This window comes from Pteropus vampyrus, unplaced genomic scaffold (genome assembly GCF_000151845.1).
Source record: "Pteropus vampyrus isolate Shadow unplaced genomic scaffold, Pvam_2.0 Scaffold113, whole genome shotgun sequence".
NCBI classification, from domain to species: Eukaryota; Metazoa; Chordata; class Mammalia; order Chiroptera; family Pteropodidae; genus Pteropus; species Pteropus vampyrus.
The window spans coordinates 3,453,844-3,473,020 of NW_011888894.1; the positions used below are offsets into that span (position 1 = coordinate 3,453,844).

A 19,177-nucleotide genomic window follows, 5' to 3' on the forward strand; every position below is an offset into this window, starting at 1 on the left:
GCAGAGGGTATTCAGCGTGAGCTCCACCCTCTTTCCTCCTCTCAACCTCTAAAGAATTCTATTTCTACATCTGTCTTTATTTTTATTTTTCATCAGCGGTGTCCCTCCTGCTTTCCATAGCAATCCTCTGGATCCAGTCCTTCTTTATTTCCCTCAAAACCCTCCTTCCACAATTTCCTCCTTTCTTCTCCTCTCTAGCATATACCTATGCTCAATCTTCAATTCACAAATATTCAGTTCTCCATTAAGAGAAAAATATTTCGTTGGTTCTGACCATTCCTCTGAACACCGCACCCCGCCCCCCCGCCCCGCCGACTTGGATGACTCAAAACATATTACACATGAGCAAAATGAAACCCCTGATTGTTACCACCCTTCCACACCCCACATCTGTACCTCCCTCAGTCTTCTCATAGCAGCAAATGGTGTCAGTGTTTATCCAGGCGCTCAGATCAAAAACCTGAGAGTCATCCTTCACTTGTCTTTCTCCCTTATCCCAACATCATTCAGCAGGTCCTAATTGATGATTCTGTCACCAAAACAAATCCTAAGTCTGACCCCTTCTCTCCATTTTCAGTGCTACCAGTCTAATCTAAGCCACCCTTATCCCTCACATGAATTATTCAGCAACTTCTCATCATGTGTCCAAGCTTCAGCCCTTGCCCTCTGTAATCCATTCTTCACAATGAAGCCAAAGAGAATTCAGAAGTTGTAAATCCAATCATGTTACTTCTCTAAAATCCACCAGTGGTGTCCTCTTGCACTTAGAACAAAACCAAGACTCCTCTGTCACTCTATCATCTTCTGTCACTATCCCTTTAGTTTGTCAAGCACCAGACACAATAGTCTCTTTTGTTCCTTGCACATGCATCACTCAGTCCTATCTCAGGATCTATGTGCTTTCTCTTTCCATCCACAGACCGAAATGTACTTATGTTGTGCCTTATCTTATTTTTATCAATAGCACTTTCAATGTCTGAAGTTGTCTTCACGGTTTATGGACTGTCCCTCCACACTAGAATGCAGACTCCAGAACAGTGGGGGTCTGGCCTGCCTTTTCCCGGCAGCAGTGAACAAGCACCTAGTGGGCTCTGATAAATATGAACCTACCGAACAAGTAAATGAATGATTTACCCTATTACTCCAGGAAGCTATACACCAATTCTCTGTTATTCACTGTAACAAACTTCTAGAATAAATAGTCTACAACCACTGTAACCCCTTTTCACTACACCTGCCATTTTCTCTGTGATGTGACTTTTCCTCTCACCATCCTACTGAAACTGCCCCCTTGAAAGTCACCATGGTCATTTAATGGCCAAACCCAACTGCTTTTTTAAGGCCTCAGCCTCCTAATATCTATGTATTTGACACTGTTGACGACTTCTCTTTTCTTGCAAAATGACTCTTCTCTCCAGGCTTCTGAGATTGTTCTCCTGTAGACCACATCTTTACCAACTCTTTTGTGGCTCCTCGTGCTGCTCCTGATCTCCATTCTTGGGTCTTCCTTGTTGTCCAACAGAAAGCTGTGTCAGTTTCTTAATTCTATATATTCTCCTTTGGTGAACACATCTCCTAGGACTTCAGCTCTTACTTCTTTGCTCATGATTTTAAGAAGATCCCAGATCCCCACTCTCTCTCCTTACCTTCAAACTCATGTTCCAAACCTACCTTCACTCTATGACTCATTTTTCTATTGATATTCTCAGAAGATCAAGATACTAGAGTCTTCTCTAAGTACCTCTTAACTCTCACCATCTTAGTCAGTCAGTACCATCTGTAGATCCTTCCTTCGAAATCATTGTGTTCCTCCTTATTTTCACTACCTACTCTCTATTACCTCCTCTACAGATAGAGTACAATAGTCCACTAACTGATTTCCCTGTCCCTTTAGTCACTTTCCTCAAAGCTACCAGGCTCTAGGACCCCATTAACAAATAGCCATTGCCTACAAGGAAAAAAGGAACACTCAAATTCTGCAGTTATTCATTCAGCACAAGCAGAGCCTCAAGCTAGTTTTCTAGACTGTCCTGGACATTTCCACTTTCTTATTTCCTAAGGCATTTTCTAGAAATGGAAGTATAATCTTATCACCTGATCACCTGTTCATTTCACTGGCAATAATCTTTATAAGCAAATGCTAAGCACTGGAGAGCATTTTTAGGTCTTGACTTTTCTGCACCTGCATAACACCTGGCTCCAGAGATGGCCAATTAAAGTTTGTCTAATCAATTTCTTTTGAAGCAAAAGTCTTCTAAGTTCATTATTTGCAAAGCAGAAGAATTAGATAATAGGAGAGGGGAAGTGAATGATTACATTAATAGATATGGTTGAAATCTCTGCAAATTTTAACAATGTTAACAGCAATGTGTACAATCAACTGAAATTTTTAAAAAGAGTTATAGTTCTGTCATTAACAAAAACATTTTTTTTCAAATATAGGTGGAATTCAACCAAATTTTCAACTCCAGAAAATCTCTCTTATCCTTAAAAAGTGTTCTTTTAAATTTATTTTATTTTATTTTTGTTAATTTCAAGTATACAGCACATTGGTTAGACATTTATATAGTTTATGAAGTGATCACCCTGATTACTCTAACACAATAGCCAAGATATAGTTGATATATACAATGGAATATTACTCGGCCATGAAAAAGTGAAATTCTACCATTTTCAATGACTTGGATGGACCTAGAGGTTATTATGCTAAGTGAAAAAGTATTCTTTTGGTTTCCTATTTCATCTAGTTATCAGCCATTTATCTCTTTCCTCGAACAATCAAGTTTCCTGAGAGAAGAGTCTACACTTCTTTGTCTTTCAAGAATATACTTACCAGATTGATCTCTCTTTTCTTCAATTACCACATAGTGAGATCTCAGTACATACTGAATGCATGAGTGAATGAATACATCGACTCTTGTTCTCCCCTAGCATTTTCATCCATTATTACAGCTTCAAATACCAACTGACAAACTCATGACTCTGAAACCTAAAACTCCACTTCGACCTTTCTTTTTTGCCTTAGTCTTGGATCCCTAACTGCTACAGGGCAGTCCCTTCTAGATTCCTAACTAAAACTTTAAATTTAGTGTTTTGTTTTGTTTTTTTTAATCTAAATGTAACATCTTTTCCACTTTTGTTTTCGTTTTTCTTATACTCGTCCATGAAATGACCATTGTCCAACGCGCGGTCCTAAACTAGAAATCATCTTAGATTCTTTTTTCTCTCATTGATTTTTTCCTCTTAAGTATCTTTCAAATCTGTCCCCTATCCTTTTTGCCTGGGGAATCCTATCCATCTTTAAAGGCTTCGCTCAGTTATCTCTAGGAAGCCTTTTAAACTGTTCTTCTTTATCTGCCCATCATAGCACGCGGTAATCACTGGGTGTTGAAACATCAGCTTAGAGGTTCTTTGAGGGCAGAGAGTAAGACTTAGCTTTAGCTACTTCTCATCCTAGCACAATGTCTGACCTTCTGTAAATATTTGTTCAACTGTTGACTAAAACAGACTCATTTGCCTCACCTTCACTGCTGTGATTCTCTCATCTCTCACCTGGATTACAACAACAGGCTCGACTGCCACTGTTCTCCCAGGGATGCCTAGCTCCAAATACTGTTTACACTGAGGTCAGAATTGGCTTGTACATTGCTAATACGGACACTTTGTAGAGAGGCTCAAAGAGCAAGAGAAACAGGAAGGGAGGCGTAACAGAAAAAAATGGGCTGTTTATCCAATTGGGTCACTCACTGTGACAGAAAACGAATGACTAAACTGGGGCAGTGAGTCTTCTGGCCTTATGTTGACATCATTTGCTAACCCAAAGACAAGAAAATCAGAAAATTATCTTCCTGTGTGTTAAGACACTGACAAAAGAAAAAAAAAAAAAATCCACACAGTGGTATTGGATTAGCCATTCTTCTGAACTACTACCAGACCACAGTCCATTTAGGAAGACAAAGAAAATTGTAAAAGGTTCTGATATTTCTGGTTGTGGATCAGTGAGATGAAGAACCTAAAGAAGAAAAATAGATATTGATGGAGATTTCAGACGATAAGATAATCAGAAAATTTACCTCTGATGCTTTTCCTCTTCCAAGTTAACCCCATCAAGATAGCTAAGGATTGATGCTGCAATAACAAGTAACTCCAAACCCTAATGGCTTAAAACAGCAAACATTTACTTCTTGCTCACATTTCACATCCATTGTGGGTTGAGTATCAGATCTGCTCCATAGTTTTTACATCCTCACTTTGGAAACCATCCAGACTGATAAAGAAACTACTATCTAGAACCACATTATCCAATAAAAACATAATGCCAGCCACAAATGCAAACTCATGCATATTTTAAAGTTTCTAATAGTCATTTTAAATAGTAAAAAGAAACAGATAAAATTACTTTTAATAGTATCTTTTATTCAAAATAGTATCTTTTCAACAAGTAGTATCTATATTCAAAATAGTATCTTTTCAACAAGTAGTAAATATTTCCCTAATGACTAACGATGTTGAACATCTTTTCATGTGCTTATTTGCCATCCATACATCTTCTTCAGTCAAGTACCCCCCACTTTATGATGTTGTTTATTTTCTTATTATTGACAAAGCATGACCTTTGATCACATACACTTTTTTCCTGTGCATGCACCCAGTGATATCAGTAAAAGTTTTAAGTACATATACAAGTACACACACATATATATAGACACACACTAATCAGATAAGGAAAATGCTTTGGAACATATAATGTTAGAGAATAAAGTTTTCAGAAGCCTCAAAACAAATACCAGCAGGGCAGAGCTCTTTCCATAGCTGTATCTAACCATAGAGGTTTCCCTTTAACCAAAGAAAGGCCTAGAGCCAAGTATGGTAGCTGGCTGTGGCCTAATAGGAAATGTTGCTGCAGTTGATATGGCTTGAGTAGTGGGTGTAGTAAACAGGATGTTCCCATGGCAACAAGATAGATAGCCAAAAGGTGGTAAGAACCAAATATATCCAGGACAGAGCTCAGCACTTAAGCATATGATGATTTAGAAGCCAGGCAGATCTGGGCTTGAATTTCCTTAGGCTACTGGCTCAGGACTCTTAGGTAATATTATTAACTTCATTTTCTTCATTTGAAAAATGGGGATGAAGCTGCCTGGAATGATTGTTGTAGAAATTAAGTGAAAAATTTCTAGTATGTAGCAAAGTTACTGGCACTCATAGTCGGCACATAAACTCATCTCTTATTATGAAGGGGAGATATAAAGTGGGGTAGGAGAGCATGAACTTTGGGGCCAGCCAGACTGGGCTAGAATCCTGAGTTTGACAAGTCCTAGTTGCGTGACCTTTGACAAATCACTTTACCTCTCTGTGCCACAATTTCTTCATCCACAAAATAACAATAATATTGTATAAATCTCCTAAGGTCGTTGTGAACTTTAACTGAGTTTATATCAGCAGAGTACTTAAAAAGGTGGTGCCAATAGGAATTGTTTGCTCTTACGGCTGCAGTGCTTTCCCTAAGCTCAGGTCAATGTATAAGGAACCTTTTGTCTATGACTAGTAATTCCTTCATTTGCATTACTCAACTAACAGCTATTTATAGAGCACCTACCATGTGCAAGCACTGACCTAGATGTCAGGAGGGATTGAAAAATTGTAAAACACAAACACTTTTCTGACCGTAAAGAACACAAGCCCTAAAACAGAAAGCCTGGTCGATAACTTCAATCAACATAGTATGTGGCTATTGCTAAATAAATGTTAGAGAAATTTAGAGGCATAAAGTCTGCCATGAAAATAGAGAGAATTGCAAAGAGAGAGCGGAGAGCTAAGGCATTAAGCTGGAACTTGAAGGAGAAATAAGAATGAGAGAGCAAAAGAGACAGAGAACAGAGAATATTCTATACCCTGGCGATGCATGAGCAAGGGCAGGTTCCAGAAACGTACTGGTCTTCCCAAGGACCAGTGAGATGGGTGTATGTCTGGAGTAGAAGGTGAGCAAGAAGGAAAACAGTTAGGAAAGGCAGTTGGGGACCGGTTTATAAAGAGCCTTAAATGCTAAGCTATTACTTCATTGTCTAAACTGTAGGCAGTGGGGATGCAAGCAGTTTATTAGTAGTTTTTAATTTTAATGTTGATAAAAAGTACTCAACTATTTTTTTTAAAAAAAGTAGAAGTGCAGACATAAAGATCCCACGGCACATTGATGAAATCAGGGGCCCTGAAGTAGAGGCCCATGTTCGGTGAAAGAATTCCACAGGCCATTCTGACAGAGACCAAAGTTGAACCCCCTGCCACAGAGCCCTTAAAACCTGGATTACCACAAATGGTTTCTAAGACAGAGGCGTCAGAAGAAAGATAACTGGGATTTGTTGAGTGCCCACACATGCCAGGTGACTTACAGATAGTATTTCGTTTAGTTCTAACAAGAGCCCTGTGAGGGATACATTATTATTCTCATTTTAGATATAAAGGAGAGATACTCCTACATGTTGCAAATGCAGTAAATCACAGGCTGGGCATTCAAACACAGGTCTCCGGCTCCAGGACCACTGCACTTCCCACAGTATCACATGACCTCCCCATAAACACCTGTGCGCACTTTTCCTTTGAAACTTAATTCAGCTCAAACTAAGTCAAGTAGCAAATGTGGCATCATAAACACTCTCCTCCCATCTTCGTTTCTCTCCTCCAGTGACGTCTATATTTTATCTTCCCTCTTCCCTGAAACTGAGCCAAAATCACTGAGGACTATCATTACACATTCGGTTTATTTTTTTAAGCAAGCTTCTCCTAATGTTTCTTCTCTTTCCCCTACCCTTTCCTCTCCAACATCTCCTCATCCACCCTACTCAGTTTTGAAACTCCTTATTCAAAGAACACAAAATGGAACCTGAACTCATGAATTTTCTTCTATGGTTTTTTTTTTTTGCCTGAAGGCTGATGTGAGGTGATAGCGGGGAGGGTTTTGTCTATAATAGGCTTACACGAAATCCAAAGGAAATGATGTGGATGCTCTGTTTAGCTCTCTCAAATGTCTACCAAGAAGCACCAGGAAGCGGTTCGTTATTCTAATCTAAGCAAGTTCCTCATTCTGATTTTGAAAGTCATCCTCTGCTGGTAGAATCTTACCCATAGTATGTGTGTCTGTGTCCACTTGTGACTACAAGAGACACTTAACATCTTTCCTAACATCAGTATTGTATTCTCCAGTTGCATGTGAGAGTCTCACCTTACAATGCCTCTTATTTTTTTCCCAAAAAAGTGTTAGAGTTTTCAGATTGAGTGCTTTATTTTTCTGACTGGCTGTCAGTCATGTGATGCAAGAACACATTTTTCTTCTTTTTGTATACTTTCTTAATTCTTCCGCAACTGAATATTTTACAATTTATTTTTCCCCCAATCTAAATTGAAATCCTGGGTAAATGCCTAGCAGCCTCTTTTTGGCTTTGAATATTCTTTGAATAGAATTGACAGTTTATACATTCCTTATCACACGTTGTCACTGAAGGAAATGTCTGCCACTCTGGAGCTCAGACACATGTAGACTTACCTATGACTATGCCCAAAAAGGCCTGAGCATGATTTCTAAGCCAAAGATATAACATCTATACCTGTACTCTAAATATCCACTTTGAAAAGTGACACCTTCATCCCACCAGGAAGAACTGCCCGTGTTAGGAAGCCATAATGATGCTATGAATTCTCTGCAGACCAGTATGTACAAATATGCAGATCATGTAATGAAAATCCCAAGGAATGATAGTCACCTATGCTATATGTAAATAGTGACCCCTGGAGTTGCTCAGTGCATATCCTGCTCAACCACAATAGTAGCCCTTCAGTAGGAAATTTATTTTCTCCTAATGTAAATAGTTTTCCATATCCTTAATAGTTAATGGTCATTTATGAATTCTTTTGCTTGGCTGAACACTATAGTCAAGGTCCCATAAATTAAAAATTAGAGATATAGATTTAAGGAATAGGAAGATATATGGACAGCCTTATCTTTATTTCCCCCATATTTTTATTATTCCCTAGAATAGACTAACTTTATTAAAAAAAAAAAATCATAGAGTCATTGGGATGACTCGAGAGATTAGAAATGGTGTTATCCTCAGTACATGAAAGTAGGTGGTGTAAAAGGAGAATTATTTATGGGAGACAAAACATCAGAGTCATCACACCAAAAAGACACTAAACACAGTCATGTTTATTTCAAATATAAAGTGGACTCCATATTAATAAATACTTTTAACATTGAATGTAGAAAAACTACTGTGTGTATTCTAAGAAGACAGTTTACTAAAGAACCAGAGAAAAGGTAGGGCTTTGATCAAACAGTCTGGGAATAGGAATAGCCCTGTGGATATTGTGTGGAATTAGTGTAGGGAGAGAGAGGAGTAGATAAAATTGGGAAGAATTTTCTACTCCTTTTTACTCACTGGGGCCTTAAAATTAAAAATCTGAAATTGGAAAATAAACTTTCGCCCACATACCCGCTTTCTTTCTCGATTTTGGATTGGAATCATTTATTAGAGGACACAGTCAAAAACTGGGAACAGGTACCCAGTTAGAATCTAGGTCAGATAACTCTGGTTGATAATGGGTTTGCGAGGCTCTTCGGAGGTCTAGCAAAAGTTGCTTCAGTTTATGCTTAAAGCTCAGGCACAGCCACAGTATCATCGACTGGAGGATGGAAGGCACTGAATGCTGTTGATGGCCACCTCTACTTGCTCTGCTAGACTTGAGTTCTTTCAGTGCTATCTTTGTATAAACTCATCATCCCATCTGCCCACCTGTGGTGTAGCCCCTGTGCCCTCTGGAACTGGAGTTTGGGGGGCACGTTAGCCAGGCAGCTGCCCAGGCCCCTCACCCATGGAGAGAACTCATTAAGAGAACCTGGATGGCCACTTTTTTCTGCAAACACTCAAATGGAACTATCTCAAAGATTTCGAGTTCCCCGTCCTGATTATCGTACATGATAGAGAAATGTTCCGGGAAGGGACAAAGATAGACTGTTCTCAGATCAGCATCAAGTGGGAGTGTAATATGCCTTCACTGGGTGTCTTCAAGGCATGAAAGACCCTCGGCTACTCCTGACTTTCTTAGTTCTTTTTCTCAGAAGACATAACTTTTCAGGCTATAGTTAGTGAAAGAAGACTTCAACATAAGAGCCCCCACTGCAGCATTGCCTCTCAGGAAGTTTCTGGGTAGAGGGAGAAAGGAAGAAGAGAGGTCTCCTTCATTTTGATACATGACCTTGTAGCCAAGAGCAAGGGAAAGTGCTGAAAGAGAACAAGAGAGGCAAATGCCTAGTCCTCGTAGTACAGACTGGGAACAGTTTTGAAGGGAAGCGTCGTCTCAGGGTCTGAAGGCCAAGACTTAGCCAAGAAGAGACACCAGCTGGATGACTAGAGACACTTTCACTTCCATGGATATTACAATCACAGGGCTTTGTGTTTAAGCGAGGGAGAGCCTCATGGAACTCACTTCGTTTTCCAGAAGAGGAACCTGAGGCCTGGAGAGATTAAGCAGTGTACCCAGGGGACATGGAGAGTGGCAGAGAGACTGCAGTGAGCCATGTGGTTGATACAGGTGAACATCACGCGGAGTGTGTTTAATTACATTCAAAACCCCCGAGATGAAAATTTCCCACCCTGGGGCTATTTCTTTGCTCTGTCACCAGAAATAAACAGATCTTGGACCGAGCTTATCCATGGCATTCCCTCAGGAGAGTGAGGATGAGCTGCAGGTGTGTCCTCACTTCCCAGTCCGGGAGGCCACCTGGATGGCTTTGATCCACTCAGTGCGCTCCTTGGGGGTGGCCGCTTGCAAGAAATAATGAACTTCATGAGCCGTAATGATCTCAAAGAGGTTCTCTTCTTCACTCTTCTTGCCTGTTGAAAGAGGAAGTGAATGACAGTAGACATGGGCACCAGAAAGTCCACCTCATTCATCTTCCTTCTGTAATGAATGAAATTTCTATTTTTTGAATGTTCTAAGAAAATTAAAAAGGTGGTTTTCAAACTTACTATTGTTGTAGGATCATATATATTCAATTTATAATTTTATATAGTATTTATATAGATAGGTACATAGTATGGTCATGCATGTGTGTAAGAAATGTTTAAGAAACACATGAAACACTCAAGGAGAAACATTTTCTTTTACAGTTTACAAACAAATTAAACTTCTCACTTTTGCATACCAATAGTGTTTAATGAGTATCTTTCCTCTGCTCATAATATAAACCAAGATATGACCCTAGTCTATTTTTTAAATTTATAAATAAATAAATAAACAAACAAATAAATAATCAGACCCATAGCTAGTACCACCAGTATAGTCTACCCCCAAACTAAAACATAATATGGGGAGAAGTGAGTGAGCTGATCTAGGGATAGTAAAAATCTAAGCTTTTGCAGCTGTAGTGTTTGCCTGTGAGTCTCTATAACATCATAATCCCCAAATAACAAGGCGAAACAAGTGTTTGGTTGTCTAACCCACATCTCCACAGTGATATCACTCATCCTTGCACCTGCAAAGTCAATCTACACCAATATGGTTATTTTATGCACCAAATCATAGACTTCTAATCTGTGACATGAAGGTCATCTGTGCTGCTAAACCACTAGCACAGACCTAACTATAACCCAGGTGCACCTTCCACTCACCACACTGCCTCATTGTACAAATGTCCCTTTTGTTGTGAGAGATTTCCTGGTCTGTAAAAGGCCCCCATTAAGAAATGTCGTGGCTCAATTACAGGCATCAGGAGGTAACAATTCTCTTTATTTAAACCAGTTCTGAGGTGAAGGACTCTTCTCAGCATTGATCAAAGATTTACTCAAAGCATTCACAAAACCACTCTAACTCCCCAAGGCCTAGAAAGCAAAGGCAGCAGTTGGGAGAGAACAGCTCTTGGTTTCTCCCAGGTTTTCAGACAGAAATTCATCCATGCTTATGCCTGAAAAATTGAGCAAGTGATTGCTATAGGCTCAGGATGCCCAGGTGTGGGGAGGGAGTTTGAGTGACCACTTCTCTCTCAAACAAAAATTCATTCTTACCATCCGGGTTGCTCTCCACTGAAGTCACTACACAGCCTCTCAAGTGAATTGCTCCCAGGGGATCTTCCCCCTATAGGAGAGAAGAGTCCTTTGTTATGTTTCCAAAATATAATGTAGGGCTATACCATATTCTATTGGTACGAAAGCTACACAGACTCCCAAATAGATAAAAACAGAAGAAGATTAAAAAAAATTTCTTCCAGGTCTTCCACCCCACCCCCGGTCCCACTTTACCCAGGGAGGCAGGATGAGGAGAAACAGGTCAATCTGAGCTTCATATCTGGAGGAGAGGTGGAGACTCTGAATCACCACCACATCCCACAAGAAAAGAGCTGCATGTTTTCAGAGCTCTTTGGCCCTATGCAACTGACGCCACAATATAACCCTCATGAGAAGGAATCAAAGAGCCCTGAACTGCAAGCAGAGGCTGAGGGCCCAACCCAATGCGTTAGAGTTGGCTTATTTTACTGAGGTAAAAGCCTTCTGAATATTAAACAGCCCAAATGGCTAGACTTAAATAATGCTTTCATCCAAGTTGTCCTAGAAGAGAAAGGATCACTTTTTTGTGTATTAAACCAAAAGTAAAGTATTGCACTGGCCGAGTTCCTCTGAAAATACCAGATTGGGAGAAACAACAAAAATGTGTTGAGCTGACTAAATAAATAACAATATAGTGATATTTTCTTCCATCTCTCAGCTTATGCTGGCCTCAAAACCTAAGATCTCAAATTTTTGTAATAAGAGGGGGTAGGAAAAGGTAAAGGAAAGTGGGAGAACAAGAAGGAGGATATCAACATAGCAGAATCGGAAATGGGAAGCCCCAAGAACCGGTGCGTGCAGTAAAGGCTTTCAGTGGAATGGATTTATCGGCCGCAGGATCTTACCCCAGCAGGGTCATAGTAATGCAGGTATGCAGGGTCTTCTCTCAGGATGAACTTCCTCACTTTCCAGTTTTTCCTCCTATGCCCCTATATCCAGGATCAACATAAGAAAAGGAATGATGAGTTCTTAGCAGCACTTACATAATAAGTCTTTACTGAATTGAAAAAAGAAAAAAAGCTGAAACACTAACTTCAGGAGAACCAGGCTCTAACCCAGATCTTTGTCAGGGAGACAGCACAAGGGCTAATGAACAATTCAGATGTTATTAAATTATGGATTAAATTATTTCCAATCAATTAATCAATCAATCAATAAAATTACTTCCAAGGTTATCTTCCAACTTGATATCATATAAGACAGTACTACATACAATGTACTATGTTAGGTAATCTGGAGGCTATCTATAGAGAGATTTAAGATATGCCCTACTCTTCTAAGAGTTTATAACCTATTTGGAAATTTACAATAGCAAATATTCAAATCAAATAATTGGTAGAGATAGTGAATTTCAAAGGAGTGAAACAAGGGATATGTAATTGTGGATTTGGATGTCAAGGAAAGCTTTATAAAGACCTGCACTTATCCCTGTGGTACACACAGGAGTTAGATGAATGAGAAAGAGGCCAAGTGAGAAGACCATTGACAACAAAAAAGCATCAATGAGAACGCACAAGGCATATTCAGACATTGATGAATAAGATCAGTCTGAAAAGAAGGCAGGGTTCATGAGGAATAATGGAAAAGGAGAAGGGATGTAGTAAAAATAAAAGGTGGGGGTGTTGCTGATAGCTTTTGAGTTGGAAAGGAGGAGATTACGGTCACATTTTAGAAAGATTAATGGGGTGACATCAAACTGCATGGACCAGCTGGCTAAGTTAAAGATAAGCCAGGGGGAAGATAATAAGGTAAAAAAGAGAGCATTAGAAAATGATTTCAATTATTCAGGCATAAAATTGACAAGGACGAACAGCAGGTAACAGCAAAGGAAATGGGGAAAAAATAGTTGCTGTGACAGACACAATAAAAAAGAAAAATAGGATTTGGCCTTTTCCAATAGAATTAAATACTGACACTGTCTAGACTGGGGGTTTTGAGGGCAGGATTTTTGTCTCGTTTGTCTTTGCTCCACCAATGCCCAGCACTGTGCCTGGAACATGGAAGCTGCTTTATATCTGCTTGTAATCACCTTGAATTACCCAGTTATTTCAATTAGTTTTTTAAAATGTTATGGTAAACCTGATTCTAAGATTTCCCACAGAAAATTCAAATAACGAATAACTCCAGAAACCAAAAAAAATGTAAAAGATATACGCTTTCTATCCTGCCAACATGAAGAATATTGTTGTTTCTAAAACACCACATATTGACAGACACATATATGAATTTTCCAATATTTTTCATTGTGCTTGTGTAGGAGGATATGAAACATTTATGATTTCAGCAAACAGTGCCTCCTTCATAATGCCAGGTCGGAGGAGTTTAAAGAGAGCTTTCAACAATGGGTCTAAGTTATTTGGCTGAGCATTTGGTCAAGGAGCTCATTTCTAAAGGGCCTTTTACTGGCCAGAAGGATGGAGCCAGAAATTCTATAGAGTCATATGTGAGAAGAGAGAATATTTCATCCTGCAATATCATATCCAGATAGCTTTTGCAGAGTATCGACTTCTAAAATTCTTTTTATAAATTCCTGTTCTTTGCCTTAATGTTTCCCATAAAATGTTTCTGCCCCACAGCCACTTCCTCTTGACCTACAGATATACTTGGCATGTTCTTTTAAGCAATTATTGAGTGAATACCAAGTTCTCATGAGTCAGTGGAAGAGGAAGGTATTAGGAGGATGTGAAATTAGGCAGTCCTGGCTAACCACCATTTTCCCTTTAATATGACATCACAATGTGATGTATTGAAGAGTATGATGTTAGTAAGAAGTGTCTGGCCATCTCTCATTTAACGAGTATTTCCTGAAGGATCTCAAGGAATGCATACATGCCCAGGATTTACAAGAATTAATGCTGATCTGTCAAAGTCATTTACCTGTATTTGATTTAATTCACTCTACAAATGTTTATTGCCTATTATAGACCAAGAAGAATGCTGATCTCTGCAGCAGATATGAGAAAACACATATAGTACATTGTCCCTCCCCACCAAAGAATCTATATGTGGTTGAAAAACTAAATATTGTATTCATTATCATAACAGAATAGTTACATTAAAAAAGATTATATTGAATATAGTCACGTATCCTCGCACTTGCTACGTCTTCCAAGTAGAATTATTTCCTCTGGGTTGGGAGAAGAGGAGAGAAGAAGGGTGGAGGGGAGAGGACCAACCTCCACTTGGACATAGCTACTTCCCACTTGTGAGGTGTGAAATATAGTTGTCCTTTTTCATGATTAGCCTTCTTCTCAGGTTAACCCTGGCTAACTCCCAGAGGGAGACACAAGGGTGGTTTAGTTTTCATGGCACCTAAAGAGGGCATTTAGTTAAATTCCCTCACATGACTCTGATATGAAACAGGGTTATAAACCACTGAGCTAAGAGACTGGAAACATTAAAGGAGGCTGTCGATTCAAACAGAAGAGGTTTTTGTTCCCTCCCTCACCCCGCAAAAAGGAGATAAAAGAATATTCTAAAAGAACGAAATTCCTGAACACACATAGATTTCTGTTTACTTTATGTTTAAAGGAGGTTTGTAAGGATGACTATTTAAATAGTGATGTTTCGATAATAGGATAAATTAGCTTTTAAGAAAAAGGCTCTGTGGTTCTCAACCTTAGCCACACATCAGAATTGCTTGGGGAACTGAAAAACCCAATGACTCCGATTTAATTGGGCTGGAGTGCAATTTTAACAGATCCCTGGAGGAGGAAAATGTGCACCAACTGCACTAGCTAAGGCTGAATTGTAGCTATTGACGAGTAGAAGAAGGCAAAGGAAAACAGGGAAGCAAGGCTCTTTTGGCCCTCATCTTCTTCAATACACACTTAGGCACCCATTACCCTCAGTCAATTTTAGACCAGCCAGGGTCTCCTCTGGGGTTCTTTGCCCAGATATGAATGACTCCGTTCCAGCTCAGAGTTTGTTTACCCCTTTTCAACTTTCATGTTCGATTTCTCAGGGTCCACTCTAGACTAGGGCTTGTCAGATCAACTAATTCTAAAAGAGTAATTAACGAATGATAATATAGAATTACAGAAAGAATTAATAACATAAAAAAATAATAAAATTCCTTCCCAAGTTACTCTTCACGGCCACCTTCCAGCAGAAACGTAAGAATGTTTGGCAAAACCAATATGGAAGCCAGCGATGGGCATACTCTGCCCATGGGCAACTGCCAGAGCCTTCCCTACACAAGGCTGGCCTGCTCCTATGCTTTTCTTTTAATCTAGTCAGTGGTTACCTTGTTATAAAAGTCATTAGAATAGTCTGTGAATTCTTTCTAGATTCTTACTGTATTATGTCTTAGGACCCTATTCTCTGAAAACCTGATGTTAAGGTAAATTTTCCACATTAATGCCCACTTCCCCTAGTAAAATTCAAAATCCATTTCTATAACTAATCTCAATTAACCCAATTTCCTTCTTTTCAAGTGTAAATACATGCTCAAGTTCATTCTCCCCTCTTGCCCTGAAAGTTCAGGGTTCTATGATGAGATAAGTCAAATCTCTCAGTCCCATGGGGTCTACATCAGAGCACAAAAATCTCCTTACAGCAACCCAGTTCTCTCTGTTATATACTGAGCAGTGCCTTTAAGATGGCTCACAGCACAACCAGGAAGGCAAAACTTTGGCCTCATAAAGTAGTTTGGTTTCTGTGACCCTATGTGCTGGTATCAGTTTGTTTCTCCCTAAATATCCTCATGTCTTTCTGCTGCTTCTTCCTCTATTAGGTGCTGGCCCTAACTTCTTCACTCAGCCTCAGCCCTTGTATCCTCTTACCTCTTGGCATGGTCACTAACTATAGCTCTTCAGCTCTTCAGCCTCCCAGACTGACAGTGGCCTGTACTGTCATACCTCTTGCCATACCTCTTCCATGGTCACTAACTATAGCTCTTCAGCTCTTTGCCTCCCAGACTGACAGTGGCCTGTACCTGTGGACACCTGGTAACTGCACACAACTTCTCCCCAGGACTGAGTTCATGCCTTCTAACTGGATTTGCCCTTTGTTTGCTGATGCTTCTTCAGAGTTGGCCTCAGGCATGCACTAGGTTTAGTCTAACCATGTCCTACCTGCAGTCTGGAATGGTACTTCCTTGTTCTCAACAGTATATAATATTCCTTGTCTAGCTGTGGCCTATTCCTGTTTCCCAGTTACTTTGTAGGGAGGAGGAATAGGAAGATGGAAGTATTTTTATTATGAAATATCGTTGTCTTTTGGATGGCATCTTTTAGCCAATTGATTTCCTCCTCCTAATTAAAAGGTCAATATTTTTCTTGAAACATCTATTTTCCCCATGATATTGATAAAAGAGAAATTTCTCTTTTTCAAAGTGGATCTTCTGCCCTGTCTGCTTCAGTCCTTTTGACCGAATGCCACTTTGATCATTTACTTAACTAGTTGTCTATCTTTTTCTCTGTAGGTTTCATTTGCTAGTTGACTATTGGCCAAATGAAATGCCATTTGTGATTTAGAAATAAAAAGAAGCTGATAAGGGGAAAAGGTAAAAATGGAAGAGCGGTGGCCACTCACCTGCTTCAGCAGACATCCCTGCTTGATAATGACGCCTCTGAATTCTTCTTTCAGAATAATGTCTTCATCACTGGAATTCTCTTCACAGAAGAACCCACTGTCTGGCTATGAGGAAAGAAATGGCAAGTTTATTTTATGAGTCTTAGGCATATTGCTATTTTACCATCTCCATCTCCCTCTACCCTCCAGCCACCAGGGTAGGCTCCTTCTTTTCCTCCCCCGTGGTTCATATCCCAACCTGAACCTTAAAGGCTGTCCTTGGTTAGCTCGTTTCCCCTCCCCTTTTATCTTGTTTCTAGATGCTCGTCCTCTCTTGTTTCTTCTCATGTGATCTTGTCAGTATCCTTTCATTTTCTTGGGTTCCCCAAGGTACATTCTAAGTCTAGGTGAGCACATTTCTTTCTTCAGAGCCTTCCTTCTCTTGGGACTTCAAGGCCACATTCTTGAAAGTAGAGTTAGCTAACCTCTAAGACACTGCACAACACAAGCTCAGTTATGACCTCTGCCACTCAGCCCCTTCTTCTTTGAGAAGATCAAGAGCATGTGTCCATCTTCATTCTCTGAGGTCAGGAGGGGACTGAGACTTGCTCAGCTATAAGCAAGCAATGAATCGTACAGAGGAAGAGGAGCCACTGTGATGGGTATTTTTAGAATCCCACATTTAAATAGCCACAAACAAGCATATTAAAATACTGACAGAAAAACTTCCCCCAAAATGAAATGAAACTCTCTCTGGGATATCCACATCATTTTTTTAAAAAGGTTTGTTCTCTTAAGTAGCTAACTTTTGTGCTCTGACACTAAATAGAAACAAAACTGCCAAAATTCCCCTAGAAATCTATTGCGGGATTTCTCACATGGCCCAAGATTGTTGTGTAACATAGTGTTTCCTAGTCTGTGGTAAGCATACCATGGGAGGTACACAAGACAATTGAGAGAGGTGATGTAGATGAAAACATTCTGTATGAAAAGTCATGTATTTTAATGTATATTTGGAAAACTACAACCAGCATATCGTGATATCATGGATCTCCCTCTAGAAAGAAAGCTCCATAAAGGATGCAATTTCTACCAGTTGTTGTTTTGTTTATTTGTTTTTCTTTTGTTTTTTTTGTTTGTTTTGTTTTGTTAACTGCTGTATCTCCTTCGTTTTTTAGAGTGCCTGGCATGTGTGACGGCCTAACAGATTTTTATAACTGAATTACTGCTTATAAGAATAGATATAGTAAAGTTTTTAAAAGTCCATTTAAAGAAAACTATTCAAGAAAACAATGCTTTCCTTTAAATTGATTCACTTAAATGTGGCAGACATTGAGGAGGGGGGACAGCTGTCAAGTCTGAAACATGCAACAGCTCTCCATAGGGCTGGGCTTTTCTTTAGCATACGTAGATATGAACTGAAATCAGCCCCTAGAATCTGCCCAGGCAGTCCCCATTGCAGAAAGAGTAGATAGGTAGCTTTTCTCACTTACAAAATAGTAGAAGGCATCAGGGTTGTCCAGGAAAGGGTTTTCGGCAGTTCCATCCACTGCGTTCTTGGACAGGTCTCCAGCAGGTTGCAGGTAGCCTTCGTTCAGCAGTGAGGAGGCGATCATGAGGCCTTCCTGGCGATTCCGAACAGACTGGTTGGAAAGCAGCCAGTCGATGACACAGTTACCTGGATGGGACCATCAGAAAGAAGGTTAACGCGCTTAATCAAAGAACAAATCACTGACAGTCACCTCTGGAAAGCTCCAGAGCACTCACGTGTCTGACCTATCTTTTCCCTGTTACTCCAAGAAGAAAAAAGCAAAACCAATGGGATAGATACCTAGAAACAAAATGAACCATGTTAAGTCTTGAGGGGAAGAAAAATCTATATGTATCAAAGAAACAGTTTTTACTATTCTACTCATTTATTTCATTAACATTTATTTAGCACCTACTAGGTGCTGCGATGGGTATTGGGGAGACTCACTCAGGGAATCCAAAAAGGAGAGATGGGTGATAAGTATTGCTATCACAACTGCTATACTATGGGTCAATACCGTGGAGCTACCTGCAAGAAGGTATGGAAGGGGTGGATGGGGGAAGGGAACTCTGGATGCACTGACAGGAAAAGCTTTACAGAGGAAGTGACCCTGGGCCTTTAAAATGAGTAGATTTTTGCCAAGCACATGAGGCAGAGGCTGAGAGAAACCAGCACAGGCTGAGGGGAGCTGCAGTCTGAACAGATGTACACAGGCATGAAACAGCCCATTTTGGGGCCAAGGGGGAGGAGTCGGTGACAAGAAGGCAAGAAGAGACAAGAGAGAAAGAAAGGAAGGCGCAGAGTGAGCCGGGAGAGCTTTAATGGCACATCAAGAATTCTGGATGGGGAGCCACCGCAAACTTCTAGGCAGGAAATAATACGGTCAGATATGTATGTCCTAAATTAAAATTTGTTGATAACACTTGCACTGAATGTCACACCTTTTTTGCAGGGTCTAGCAGGAACCTTGAGAAGTCATTTAATCAACATTCTGCCTCAAGAGAGATTTAAAAAGAGAATAAAATAAAATTGACCC

General features: G+C 39.8%; 1 protein-coding gene across 1 annotated transcript in view; it reads right to left on the reverse strand.

Moving 5' to 3' along the window:
* Window positions 1-8,366: 8,366 nt before the first annotated feature.
* The window catches only part of PLEK (pleckstrin), a 27,018-nt gene continuing 16,207 nt past the window's right edge, over window positions 8,367-19,177 (reverse strand). Inside the window, exons 5-9 of the mRNA XM_011365600.1 lie at window positions 18,104-18,288; window positions 16,632-16,736; window positions 11,942-12,025; window positions 11,058-11,127; window positions 8,367-9,887 (exon numbers count right to left, since the gene is read on the reverse strand). Coding sequence (XP_011363902.1) covers window positions 9,751-9,887; window positions 11,058-11,127; window positions 11,942-12,025; window positions 16,632-16,736; window positions 18,104-18,288 — 581 coding nt within the window. The 3' untranslated portion in view covers window positions 8,367-9,750. The remainder of the gene's footprint in view (window positions 9,888-11,057; window positions 11,128-11,941; window positions 12,026-16,631; window positions 16,737-18,103; window positions 18,289-19,177) is intronic.